Genomic DNA, 14,696 nt, shown 5'->3' on the forward strand with positions numbered 1-14,696 from the left:
AAAATTTTTTTTCCCAGTTTCTTCAGCTACCACGGAGCAGTGAGAAATTCTTACAAAATCAAGGAGTTCAAATAGAAGGGATTCCTTTTTCCTATTACAAGTTATTATTTAAATTAGATATGAGTATTGCTAGTTCGGATATATTGAAAGAATTAGTAACTAGAAACAATTACTTCAATTCACAAATAACTCTGTTATCTAAACAAGTTGACAAATACAGTTTTGCATAAAAAAAGACAAAAAATGTTTTTTATAATAAATTTAATTTCAGTTTACACTCAAGCAGACACTGAGACAACAAAAAAATATTTAAATCAAACATTTTAAAAAGCAGCATTTTTAAAAACCTTTTAAAAACCTACCATTTTCAAATAAAAGAAGCCAGATCAAAATGAAGAATCCAAACAAGACCATTTGAAGCTATTACTATAGTAAATACCCCCATAAATTTTTTCACTGAAAAAAAATGTATTGAGCATCATATTCTGACTGCATTTAGTTGAAAAAATGGGCTAATAAAAATCAACCTTTATTTAAAAAAATCTTAACTAAAATTTGAAAAAAATATTGAACTGTTAGGAGAGTAAGAGATGAAGTGACATTACTTGTGTCTGGCTTTATCAATGTTTGGAAGAGAGCTCCAAAGACGTTCTCCTTTAATGCTTTGATTTACCCCTCTTCTCCTATCAGTCTTGTCCCAATTGATTCTGTTTTTCATTTTGGCCTGGCTTTTAAGTACATTATTTCTCATTTCTGCCATTTTTTATGTTGGCATCTTGTAGCTGTGTCCATTGGTGAAGCCTGACCAAAAAAAATACATATACATTATGCAGTTTTTCCTACCTGTAAGCATCTGTAATTTCTCATGTTCTTGGCTTGTTCATATAACACAGCTTAGGGCTGGCCACTTCCATGACTCAACATGATTTAGTTCATTTAAAACACATTTACCTGACCAAGACAGATTAGATGAGTCACTGCAATGCTTTACTCTACCCTTCATGTCTACTTTACAATCAGCAACATGTACTGTTTTATTCCGTTTTTCATAGAGTTAACCCAAAAGATGTATAATTACTTTGTTTTCTGACATGGATTCACTAAAGTACTGGAAAGAAAGAAAATATCTCTGTTCTCAGAGGAGCAAGGGAAGCTAGTGGCTGAGTGGGCTGAATTTCATACCAGAGAGAGGCTACTGAATGAGAAGCTGGGGCATGAGATGAAGCAATCTCAGCAGATGGACTCCAGAATTATGAGACTGGCCAAGGTGCCACAGCAGAGCCCTTTCCTGTGGCCTCCAGCACCGACTGGTAGGCTCAGGGGTGGGTGCTGCACACGGAGGAGACATTTGGCACTGCCTTCAGGTATTTAGGACAGAGGCATCACTATGGGTGGTGAGAACCAGGCTGTTGCAGGAACAGTCTCCACCAGCCCGTCTTAGATGTTGACTGAAGCATCAGCCATCTCTGTCCTCTGCCAGTGAGGAGTTTGGGCAGCCACAGCAGGCACAGATGCCTCCATTGTAACTCTAGTGAGGGGAAACCCCCAAGGTAGGCTAAGCAAAGCCTCTCTGTGCCATGGGGACATGTCCAGAGTCAGTTCTGCTCCAGCCTGGGGCTGCCCAGAGGGAGTATGTGGCACAGACAGCAGAGCTGCCTTTTTACCAGGTGGAATATAATCATTCGGGCTGAGTTTCTCCACTGCTGACAAAGTGCCATGCCTTGAGCATGTTTTAGGTGTGCAATATGGCAAGGGGCTCCATCCTTTACAGGGAAGGAGTGTATGTGTGCATGTCTGTACAATTGCAGCTCTGGCAAGGATGGATGAATGAGGCCACTGCTCAAGTACCTGGCGGTGCTGCTCTGCAGCCCAAACTAGCCCACATGGGAAGTTCAGCAGGAACAGGTCTCCTTCATGACTTGGGAAAGCCATAAGTGAGACAGTGTCCAGAACAGAGCAGGTAATGCATTGGTTTCCCCCATGTACTTCATAGAAGCAGGCAGAGTCGAAGATGTGGGGCCATGAGCTGAGAGCCAAGGAGGAGCAGCGGGAGAGGGACAGGGATTGGATGGAGTCCTGGCATGAGCTGAAGCTAGAGAAGGTGAACAGAGGATGGTGTAAGGCTTCCTGCGTGCTGCTGGTAGCAAGCAGCTGCACTTGTATTCCACTTATCAGGAGGCTTCGGGTGTTCCTGGCAGCTGTTTTAGTTCACCTGTATAAACCTCCTCATCCACCTGAGTTTGCCTCCTCATCATCTGCAGCAGCTCAGCTGAGTTCTCTGAGCTAGGGCAGTGCCAGGATGAGGTAGAGGGAGCAGGAAGGAAAAGACATGTGGGTTAAAGCCTGTTTGCCATGGTAGGTTGGAGAGGACTCTGCTGCAGGCACATGCAAGCAGCATAAAAAAAGGGATGTTCTATTGTCTTCATCTGCAGTTCCTTCAACAGTGATGGCACCACCCAGTCAGGTTTCTGTGCTAGGTGGGGATGTACCCTCAGCAGAGTCCTGGATTGATAGGGACAACACGGTCAGCTCTGCCAGGCTCTACACTACACTGCTGTTGCAGAAGCTTCAGTTCTGACTTCTATGACTAACATGAAATGAGGGGGAAAAAAAGGAAACCAAATTCTCAGTTAACATGAGTTGGTGCCACTTGTACACAGTTTAGCTGAACTGGATCAGCTGTGATCCAGCTCACAACAGACTGTTTTCCAGAGAACAATGAGATATAGTCGAGATTATGACTATATTCATAGTAATCTTGTACTCAACCCTTCAAAATATTCTCAAAAACTCTTTCTGGATTTCAGTGATAAATTCTGATGGTTGAAGAAAGAGTACAGCATTCCATAGCATTGATCAGGGCTAACATCAAATATTTCACCATCATTTCTGATCTAAAGAGCAACCCAAATGTAAAAGATGAGGATGAGAAACACATGCAGTTGCCAAAATTCATCTCATCTCTCACCACATTCCTTACCCTCGCGGTACTAATTGGCATTCATGTTATTCTCATCCACAGCATTTTCAGCTTCACTCAAGAAGAAATTGAACTAAGATGCAGCACTGTAGTCTTGAGGAAAACATGTGCTTGCCTGGTGAGTACCAAAGCAACCACTTTGAGTTCACGTACCTCTCCCCCACTGGCATCTTGCACAGACACAGGCTTTGCCTGTGTTCAGTAGTGTGATGGAAGGCCTTCTTCCATTTATGACCTTAATTTTAGCAGCAGTAATATACCTAGTATATACTACTTAGCACTTTTTTTCAGCCATACAAACAACTCCCATACAACTTCTAAAAGTTGTAGTTTTACAGGTGTATCTGAGGAAAATCATGTCATGGAGGTAACCATGAATTGCTGCCAAATTTCTTCTGCAGGGTATGTAACCCATTAACTCCTGGATCTGATGAAGAAAAACTAGAGATATAATCTGCCTAGGATACCTCTCTTCCTTTAATCACAGTACGTGTTGCTGCATTGTTTCTTGCAGTAGCTATGTAATTAAGGTACTTTTAACAACTTCCAGAAAACCGTTTGCTATTGGGGGCTTTTCTGTGCTATAACATCCTCTTCAATACCCATAATATACTTTGTTTCCTCGTTTGGGGTAAAAACATGCATTTCTGTGTATTCCAAGTGGAAAGGAGCAACTCTGAGGTATTTTAATTGGAAGTTCCTGTGTTTTTTGCATTGTGCCTACTTCGCCTAACAATTTGTCTCCCAATTCTTAGAGAGCAGAGTAGAAATATATATTAAATATAAAAATACCAAGAAAACTTTTCAGTATTGGCATTTGCTTTCTTCATAGGAACAACTGTCTGGAAAACATTGGCAATATGCCTGTGATTGGGCTAGAACCATCCTCGCAGTTAAAAGAAAAAGTACTTTGTAGTGGTAAAGACAGCATCTGTTGTACACTTTTTACTTAACTTTTTCACTCACTGGGATGTATAAATACTGGTGGACTTACTGAAACCAGAGTGAAAAGTGTAAATTTTGTTTTCCACAGAAAAACCTATCCTAATGCAGAACTCAGCCTGGAAGGAGTCCCTGGAGCCACATTTTTCCAGATTCCCAAAACTATTACAGCAACTGGCTCAATGCATCTGCTGCAGCATTGCCAAAGGTTTCTGCACTTCCAACACGTACTCTGTGGGTATCCCCATCTACAGTAAAAGGAGGAGGAGGAAGCACAGACAGGCAATATAATGGCTTTGTAGTGCCAACCTCCGTAATAAGGTGCCATTTCAGCAAGCAGAACCACATCTGGAGCCTAGTTACAGCTAGGATGTGTATACAGTCGGATGGTGTGGGATGAAGGTGGGGGGATGGAGCCTTCTCACAACTACTCTTGAAATTCCTGCCAGACCAGGAATTAGTCAGAGTCTGGACACATCAGAAATCTGACACTAGAGTGCCTTCTGAGAAACACAACAATTTGTTCAACAGACAGCAGCTTGAGGGTTGTGGGAGAAATTTATGCAGCCAATTAAAACTAACTAACTAAATAAATGGCGCTTTCCCCTAAGCCGATAGCTTTTTGCAGACACTGACAACTCACACGTTTGCCGAGCTTGTGAAGCGGAAGCATATCTGGATGCTAAATCGTGGCCTCGTTCCATTTCCATTCCCCAGGGAGCGGGCAGCGGGTCAGCAGTTCAGTTACACTTTAGGAGCCAACCCGGTCCCTTTCTTGTCGCGTCTTCTCCCTTGCATGCAGCTACCGGGGGAACAAAGGATGGAATGTAGTTACTTAGCTGCATTTACTTATGCATGTACTGCTTTAAACATGTGTTCAGCTTTGCAGATCAGGTAAGTTTTCCTATCAGCTAACTCCAAGGAGTTCCTCTGTACACCCGCAGCGGTCAGCTACGAGCCGCGCCTGAGGGAAGGGACGGGGCAGGAGCTCGCTGGGGCGCACAGGGCGGGAGGGCCGGCAGCCAATCAGAGGGGCGAACTCCGGGCGGCAGCCAATCGGAGGGGCGCGATCGCCGTCCCGCGCGGGCGGGGCGGAGGCGCGGCGGCGCTGAGGGGAAGGGCGGCCGTGTGGGCGTCGGGGGCTAAGCGGAGGTGGGTTACGGCGGAGTAGTTTCCGTACTGCTGCAGATTTAAAAACACCTGGTGCTGGCAGAAGTACCTCGGACTGCGTATTTCACTGAGAGCGGTGTTCCCTCGAGTTCTTGGAGAATGAAACTGGGTCGTATCCTTCTGCAAGCTCGTCTTGCCTTAAAAAAAATCGAAGACTTCCTTGTGTCCTCACAGACTAGTATTTCTAGGCCCACAGTCTTTGGGTTTTGAATTGGAAATTCGGAACTTACCCGATTGAGGTGGTTTTGATGTTCAGTGATTGACACACCCTTAAGAAACTAGCGGAACCTAAAGTGACTGCTGAGCAGTTCACTACTTTTAGCTGTGTTAATTGAAATTGTTTCCCTGTGAGTAGTAGTTGCTATTCTATAGCTACTATACTGCATGAGTGCATGGTTTTATTGCTATGAGGAAATTTTTGTTGGTGATACACATCAATGCTATGAAATTGCAGTTCTATTCCCTGCCCTTCAGCACTCAGCGATGGGGTACTGATCCATTCCCTCCTTGCAAACCCATCCCTTCTTGTTCCATTCTTCCGCATCAAGTCTGTTGGATGTGCAACTGATGGAGGGTCCAGCAGATTGTGCAAAGGGTTTTCTTTAGCATCCCATGGTTTTAATCCACTGTTTCTAACTGTCCGTACTCCTTCCATCAGAAGGTTCCCCTCTACTTTGTTCTCTATATGATTTTGTACCTTATTATCTATTCCATTTTCTTGCCTGAACCTACCTTTTTACCTCTCCTACACTTCCTTTCTCTGCCCAGACTCCTCTCAAGTAAGCAACTAACCCCTAATTATTTTTTCCTCCATGGGTTCCAGTTTCCATACCTGAATTTGGTGTTTCCAAATTTTTTACATAGGCAATTTCAGCCTCTTGGTATGTTACTGATACTTACTGATACCTATATGAAGACAGCCTTCTGTCGCAAGTTTCCCTTATGGCCCTACAATTTAAGTTGGTTACATTTCATTTACATCATACACTTTTTTGATATAATTACCTTACTTTAGCTTTGACTCTTGTATGTAATTTTAATTAAGAACGAATATTCTCTTACCTTATGCACACCTGAGCTGTGATATAGTCTGTTTTGCACTCACACTGTGTCTCTGTCCTTGTATAGTTTTTGTTTCACTCTTGGTTCCCATCAGAAGCATCAGCTTACTTAGAGACCTGGTGTTCCAGCAGGGCGTTGTTCTCCCAGCTAATCTATACTCCTATAGCTTATACCTATGATCTCCTTCACCCTTGTAAAACCGAAAAAAGGGAGGAAAAAAGTCCCCTCCAAAATACATGAGCCAGTGAAAAGTTAATAGTTTAGGAGGTAGCCAGACTACTGTCTTTAAAAGCTAGTTTATAATCCATAAAAATTCATTGATTCAGATAATTTCTCAAAATTATTGCTTAAGGGAGGTAATTTGTATTACTTACTTTCACTTAATGCCTTAAAAGGCTTTCTGTGCAATAAACAGCCAGAGGCATAACTGAAATAAAAACCAAAAGCCCAGTTCCTTCAGATAGAAATCAAGTGTGCATGGTCTGTAGTTGGTCTGTTACATCCTTCCAAAGGAATAACACTGAATGCTTTGTGTAGCCTTCTTTTATAGGAAATTCAGTCCAGGGTGCATATGCTAGAAATGATGAAGCTATTTTTGTTGAACCTGAATTTCAGCCTTCTCTTTCAACATTTTTAGAGGATATAAAAAATGTTTAACTGATCCATATTCTGTATATCTTCCAGACAATTGGAGTGTTGAAAACATCACAAAACAAGATGTTTGCAGCTTTACAGTATCACTCGACAGACTACTTATATGAGGTATAATTTTATTTTTTCTCTTATTAGTCAGAACGAAATATAGCAGTAACTGAAGAACAGAGTAAGTGCACATTAATAAAGATATCAAGAACTACTTTCTTAGGAATTCTCTTACAGAGAGGTTGTTGTGCTACACTTGCTGGGATAACAAGTGAAGTGATTACAGGGTTTTTTTAATAAAAAATTGAAGTACAATTTTGCCAAAACTAATGAGCATCCATTATTTTTAGTGTATGTTGCAAGTTTAATTATAATGCACTTATAAGTTTCCTGCTTTCTTCGGAGAATACTGTGGTTCTAATGCATTAAATTAAATTAATTGCTTTCCAGAGAACTAATCCAATTTTCCATCTCCTTTAGTGTGTATTGGGATAGTTATACACAATGCTGTATTCCCTAATGATTGTAGGGAAGAGTTTTTGTAATGTTTTAGCTTAAATTCGTGGAAAGCAGATGTCTTTTCACACCTACAATGAATATTTTGGCTTTACATGTTTTGATCAGTTAAGATCTAGAAACCTTGTGAAGTCTTTTTTCCTTCCTGTCTCCATCTGTTATGTTGCCAACTGCTTATCCCTGAGGCACACTGTCATAATTGGGTTTTTACTTTTTACTATTTAAGTTTTCATAGAAAAGCTACGGGCCAAATAAAAGACTCCTCTCGCAGAGGGGTGCTTTGCCGAGAGGGGGTTATTTCTAGTGTGTGAGCAGAAGAATAAGGTAACAAGACATGATGCCTTTAAGAGTACAGGGAGAGTACAAGGACACACACAAGCACTCCTGGCATACAGATGGAGATTTGCAGCCTGGGAAGTGGTCCAGCAATAGTACTTGCAGTTATACTGGGACCCATGTTATGGACCACTGCCCATATCCCTTTTCTTAGAGTGCAGGAATTGTTCTATATTGTACCTGTGTGTGTGCCTACTGTTTTCTTAGATTATAGAAACCAAAACTTTTTCTGTTGTAATTCCAACTGTATGCAGTCTGTCATTCAGTGTTTGTGTGGAAAGCTTCTCACAGTAGTTCCATTCAGTTTGATCTTCAGATGTTTTCGTATTTTCTACAAAAGAAAGTAGATGTATTAGCACAACATGTCGTGGTCTATGTGCAAAAGAGAAGAACTACATGGCTTTTCTTGCCTGAGTTTTGAGGATGAGGACAGTGCTGATAGCAGGACAAATGAAAACTGTTAGTAGGGAAATGCTGAGCGACCTTCCGACTGGCTGCTCTGGAACAGTGTGAATCTTCCTCTGTAATGCTACCAGGAGGGGTTAATGGATGTGATCACACATTTAAAGGTGTTACAGATCTGGCTGTGCAAGGGATATGCCATGCTCGAACCGCAGCTTCTTCTTCCACTCTTGTACCTAGCTTCTACCCTCTAGATGAAGTTATATTGATTTTTCTTGTATCAAATGCACTTGACTAAAGCTTCCAATTCTTAGGAAATCCTGGAATTTGATAAGCTTATATCAAACTGATTCCTGCCCACATCTGGCTCAACTAGATGTGGAATCCTGCTCTTAATGTACTTGTTATGCATTTATATCAGTTCCAGATATAGTTTTTCCAGCTGCTCTTTAGAAGTGTATCTTTGAAGAAAGGAGTGTATCTTTTCAGTCATCAGAGATGCAAGAGTTAGGTACTTCATGGCACCGAGTGTTGTAGGTGTGATCACAAAGTCGTCTTACAAGTTCAAGGTTTTCTAATATTATAAACTGATAATACATGCGAGCTGTATGGAACTATAAAAATGCACATAACATCTTACAGATAGAACAGAAATTTGTGGAGACCTCTGCAGTTCCCTGAGAAACAGGGGTAAACATGTGTTGATTAAATGCCATAACCATAAATAATGGTCTTGAAAAACGCTTTTATATATTTGAGACAGGCAAGAAAGGTTGTGTGTTATCAGACTTTATAAAATGAACTAATTCATCTTAACCTTTACACTTAGAACCATTTTCCTGGTTTAAGGCTGTTACCTGTGATGATAGCCCTTGGGTGTATTTGTTCTACTTCACTTCTATTTGTTCCACTTCCACTTCTACTTCTACAGTACCATGTCATTCTCCTTTAACCTAAGAGTACTTTAAGAGCTCTTCTGTCACAATTCTGACAGTCTGCTTTAATCAAAGAAGGGTTATCATCAGCTCTTTCTGTTCCTGTGATCTCTATCAGGAAATTAATTTTATTTTGTGATAGATGCAGCTGTTTCAGAAGTAACTTCAATACCGATTACTTAAACTGATGTACAGCCAGTAACATGTCGAAGACCTAAGTCCAGCTGCCTATAATTGTCTGACTGTCTTCTTTCGTCAGAATTTGTAAAAGAGATCGCTGGGAAAATGCCATGCTTTGACTTATGCAGAGGGAACCTCATTGGGTTGGATCTGATTTTTTACAAGAGTGTTCTAAGGAAAAGATGCTATGATGGCAGTAGATTTCGCCTTTTTTGTTAAAATTAACTAGCATTTACAGATTATAACTATCCCACAGAGGATTAAACTGACATGGAAAAAGGATTTGTACTGGTGAAGTGACAGTATTTTTTCTCATTGCTTCCCACATCTTTTATTTTCTCCACCAACTTTCTGCTTATACAGGAAGGTTTGGAAAGTACACCAACAGCATGGTAGTTCTGGATGCAGTCCGAGTCAGCGAAATATTTCTAGTTTGTCTTCTGGGATGTCTAACACTACAAGCTATAATTGGCTTGACAGCATATGCCAAAATAGGTGGACATTTCTTGGACTGAAGCAACACAGCTGAAGTGAGGCAATGGACTTAGAACTAGAGAGAAGTTACTAGTCTCATTCATTGTGTTCTCCCACATATCTATAGCTAGTTGCCTCTTCCAGTATGCTTTTTACACCCCACAGTTTTTGAGGACAACTTCTTTCTAAGCTATAAACTTGTTAAATACAAAACCCTGTGTAAAAATAATTTCTCCCTGCTTCCCTAACTAACTGCTTGTTCTGTGGTTCTGTGCTTTTTATGCAGTACTGTCACACTTCTGTGACAAAAGAACTCTTAGATAGTTTATTGAACTTGGTCCTCAGTGAAGAGTTATTGAAGTTACCACATCAACTATTTAATTCTAGAATTCGATTGATTACTACCATGTACCCCTGTTATTAGTGAAAATGAAAGGACTTAAAAGGGCTTTTGTTAGCTCCTAACAGCACATGAAAGATGAGAAGCTTTAGAATATTAAAAGTACTTGAAACAGCAATAGTAGGAATGATTTTAAATTGTTTCTGATCATGTGTCCATTTAGGAGACAGTTGCAAGTGTTAAGATAAGCACTTCTAATTGCACATACAAAGTTTAGTTAAAGTGTAGCTAAGCATATGTGCAGGTTTGCAAATGCAGAGGTGTAGATTAATAGTTAAATAGCTAGTCAGGTAAATGTTAATATTTTCTCTTAGTTTGGACTGTGTCAGTATTACAGAAATAATAAGATTTAAGCATAAAAAATCCTGTTGTAGGAGAAAACACTTGAAAACAGTGGGAATGTTTGAAGAGGTGCACAAAAAGAATAGACCTGTCTCTCATAATTTTAACATGTCTTTTTTTGTGCAGAGCATGGCAAGGCAGAAGTTTTCCATCTGGAGATTATCACTTTGCTTTCCTCCCTGTTTATATCAAGATGAAAAGTATCATCTCACAGGACTCTTCACTGATGATAAGTATAGGAAGCCATGGACTAGAGGTAGGTTCTATAATCCTTAAGTTTTAATTTAGATTTACTGTGGATTAAAGGAAAGGCTTGTGTTTGTCCATTATATGATGTCTGGTTAAAAGAAAATAATTTCCTGAAGTCAGTTCATATATCTCTTGAAGGTAGAACATATTCATCGCCTAAGTAGAGACAAATGGGTAACGGATATTTATTTATGTATGGCACCATAAATGAGGGTGATATTTGATTAGTCTGTAGAGACCTCTGGAAAAGTTTCTGTCCAGAGAAGTGGTTATGGAAGAATATCAATGATCAGAGATAAGTGAAATACTAAGTCTGATAAGCTGGGAGAGGTTCAAAAAAATGATGCTGAGGTTATGAGATGTGGAAAAAAATGAAGGTTTCCAATGACAAAGGTAAATGTGTATGAAAGTATTCACATCTTTCTGATGTATTTGCATTACTTTTGCTAACAGAAACCAAAAGTGTTGTTTCTTCTATGCATCTTGTGTAGTTTGATTAGCCTCTGCAATGGTTTGATCAAGAAATAAAAATAAATTTTAAAATTTTCTATGTGATTCTCTTTCTCTCTTTTTTGTCTCAGTTACTTCAACACAGAACATGATCACTATTTCGGTATTGGATCAATGGAAGAAAAGCTTACCTGTGGAGGATTTCCTGGAAAAGTCAGTAACCTTAAGTTAAAAACATTTGTGATTTCTTTGATATCATTCAGGTACTTTGTGAACCATAAGCTAATGATGATAACAGAATATGGAAATGTTTTCTGACAATAGCAAGTACAGTGTGCTGGAGATGTACACTGTAGCAAATAGCTTAAAGATGGCTTTTTCACTAAAAATAATATTGTGTTTTATGGAGTTCACTGCTTCTTCATGTAATTTTTTTAATGGTTGTGTAATCTATTTATGACATTGGAGAAAGTCTCTAGAAACTGTTAACGAATATGAAGACAAACCACAAGGACCTTTTGCCCCCTCCTCTCTGAGACTGTTATCTCTTGTAACTGTAGATGAAGCTGTTCAAAGTGGGGTATTTATAAATCTTTGAAAAGGTGTAAAAGGCAGCTATAAAAAGTCAAGCTTATAGCAATTAAATATAGATATATTTATTTTAAAATGTTATATACAAAGACAAAAGTATCAAATGAACTCTGAAACTGAGTTAATTTTAAAAACAGGCTTGCAACAGATCTTTCCAGCATATATTAGCTGTGAAAGATGATTATGGTTCTGCAAAAACCAATAAATTGTGTGTATTTCTGCTTTCAATCACCAGTGTGAAAGAAACAGAGAAATTACATTTGTGCTTTTACAGTGCTACCTAAAATCTCTATTATCTTCAAATCTGCTTTAAAAAAATGGTTATAAGGAAAACTTATGATTGAAGAATTAAATAATCATTTACAGAAAATGCCTGTGCCAGGCTTCCCAATACCTTACAGTGGCACTCTTCTGTGATTTCAATATGATAGTCTTTAATTTCCTTGCTATATACTAATTTGGCATAGCCCTCTGCTCATTCATGTCACAGAAATGGTCATGCTCATAGAGTGGATTAAGGCTGTGCAGAAAATGATGTGGATGTCTGTTTAACTCGGTGCACTGAAATACAATTGAAATTACATTCTGTATCTTCAGAAAAAAATAAGACTGTTATATGTGATATAGTCATCTTTGCACCTTCAGAGAGTGAGATAAATATTATGAGGATGCTGCAAAACTCATGCAAAGATGTTACCCAAGACATTGTCTAGACTAGTAATACTAAAAGAAAATCAGATCCTGAAGAACTTTTTATAAAGATGCAGTGTGATTTAGATATCAACAGTGAGCACTTGAGGAGTCAGATAGATGCCATCTCAGGGAGTATTAAATGCCAAGAATTAAGAATTTTGTCAGACCAAACAACATTTACTTGTTGTTTTAGCACTTAAGTTAGTTATAACATCTAAATAAAACACAGGAAATCAGCGCACATGGTAGGTAACAGCTACAGAAAATTTGAGATGATTTCACTTAATATACTGTAAACCAAAGTGGACTAGGTCTCTGTACCAGTGAAAAATTGCTTGAACTGAGACAGGCAAATAAGGAGCAGGGAGTTAAACTTAGGAGGAAAGGACGTGTATTTGCTTCAGATTCTTCAAGTGCTTTGCATTTTGTTTAAGGTAAGGAAAGAGAATCTAAATTCTTAGGTGTTTTATGATAGCGGTTTTCCTGGGGGTAGGACTAAGCAGTAATAGCACACATAATCCATCACAAATCGTTATAAGTATTTGCAAAGCAAAACATAAACGCACAATAAAATATATAAAAAGTGTGCAATAAATACAGTAGATGGTTTGTTTTGGATAGCTGAAAAGTGACCTACAGTAAATGTTTTTCAATAGATTTATTTTTAGCAAGGAACAGGGAGTGAGTAGTGTAACAAGTAAATTCATAGATAATGCTAATTTCTTTCTAATAGTCAAAACCAACAGATGAAAGGAAATAAGTTGCTAGAATCTTTTCAAAAATTATTAGGAATAAGCAATAAAATGTTCTGCTTTTGTCGTTTCAAGCAACGGTAGGCATTTTTTCTGGAGTACGTGGTTCACTGCTGGGTATGACTCATAGGAGAACTGTAGTCCTGGAGTTGTAAAAAAAAAATGTAATTATCTAGTTTAAAGATTCTGCACTTACTTGTGGTTTGGCATAGTAATTTATCAAAGGATGTCCCAGATGTGCTGCTGTGTAATACGGTTGAGTTCAGTATCTTTGGATTGCTTATCATACAATTCAATACAGTCTGTTCTGAGACTCTGCTCACTAGATTTTGAGGCTTTTGAGATTTTTTGAGACTTTGTTCTGTTTTCACAGTAGGCATAAGGTTTTACTACTAAGTAGGGGTTTTGTGTAGAATTTTTATGCTTTTCTATGTGTCTAAATGTTCAGGTAACTAGGTTAGGGAAATGATATTTTGAAATAAGCTTGTCAACTTTGGGGTTTGGGGTTTGTGATTTTTTAAAGTGTCTCTTCTTATAAGCCAGTCAGGAATGTAAGCATGAATGACTGATCAAATTGGTCAGTGAAGTGGCTTGCTATATTAGCAAAAACTGGTTCAAAGTGTCAGGGAGCCTACTGTCTCCTTGGAGAGGCTGAGAAATCAGAAGAGCACAAGAAACAAGTGAGAGAAAAACACTGAGGGGGAGAAAAACATTGAGAAGAAGACACTGACTGCCTAAGCAGGTGTGAGAGGACGCCTAGCAGTAAAGGAGATAAGGAGTTGAGTCTGTAATTCCTAGAAATCGCCAAATTACTTAATTAGATAAACCTCGTTATTGGCTTTATTGCATGTACTTAATAGTTATGCTTATTTTGATATTGAAACACAACTGTCCATATTTCAAAGATACTGCCGAAAGTTTTGCTTCATAATGTAAAGATCTAATTGAAGCTAAATACATTAAACCTAATGTAGTTCTTTCTGTGTTCAAAACACTGTACAACCATAATACAAGCATGACTTGAACATATGTTTCAATACTTAGAGTAGTCTGTATTTAAAATATTTACTACTTTCAAGAACAGCCTTACTAAGGGTTTGACTTTGGAAAAGATGGCCCATGTAGTCTCAAATCAGCAACTCCACTTAGGTATATTCTGTCTATAAAACTATAGTGAATTCTATCTATAAAACTACAGTGAAATCCACTGATTTCAGTGAAGTTGGCCCACATGTAACTGGGCAGTGTTTTAAGGTTTGAGGATTTTCAAAGGCTTATGCCATATGAAAGTTTGGATATTAGTTATTATCAGTACTGCATGGTTATTGCTTGTGAACTATACTACCTGGAGTTTCAAAATTAACTTTTAAGCTATACTCAAAATGTTGTGAAATAGTTGATTTTTTTAAAGATGTGTAGCAGAGATTCCTAAGTCTTGCTGTCTACACATGAAGGTCTATACTGAAATTCAGAGGTGCACTCATCTGAGAATTACCTTCAGAGGACTAGCAAATAGCAAGATAGTGCAATGCAATGTATTATAAAAAACATGCATGAATAAATAGGATGCACAGTTGAGA

The 14,696-nt window shown here is 38.8% G+C and overlaps 1 protein-coding gene across 1 annotated transcript in view; it reads left to right on the top strand.

Moving 5' to 3' along the window:
* Positions 1-2,011: 2,011 nt before the first annotated feature.
* Positions 2,012-14,696, top strand: part of SHOC1 (shortage in chiasmata 1) — a 51,167-nt gene continuing 38,482 nt past the window's right edge. Inside the window, exons 1-5 of the mRNA XM_039389293.1 lie at positions 2,012-2,101; positions 2,901-3,098; positions 6,839-6,916; positions 10,508-10,637; positions 11,212-11,293. Coding sequence (XP_039245227.1) covers positions 2,012-2,101; positions 2,901-3,098; positions 6,839-6,916; positions 10,508-10,637; positions 11,212-11,293 — 578 coding nt within the window. The remainder of the gene's footprint in view (positions 2,102-2,900; positions 3,099-6,838; positions 6,917-10,507; positions 10,638-11,211; positions 11,294-14,696) is intronic.

This window comes from Pipra filicauda, unplaced genomic scaffold (assembly GCF_003945595.2).
Source record: "Pipra filicauda isolate LSUMZ 115617 unplaced genomic scaffold, ASM394559v2 scaffold71_size5581439_pilon, whole genome shotgun sequence".
Classification (NCBI taxonomy): Eukaryota; Metazoa; Chordata; class Aves; order Passeriformes; family Pipridae; genus Pipra; species Pipra filicauda.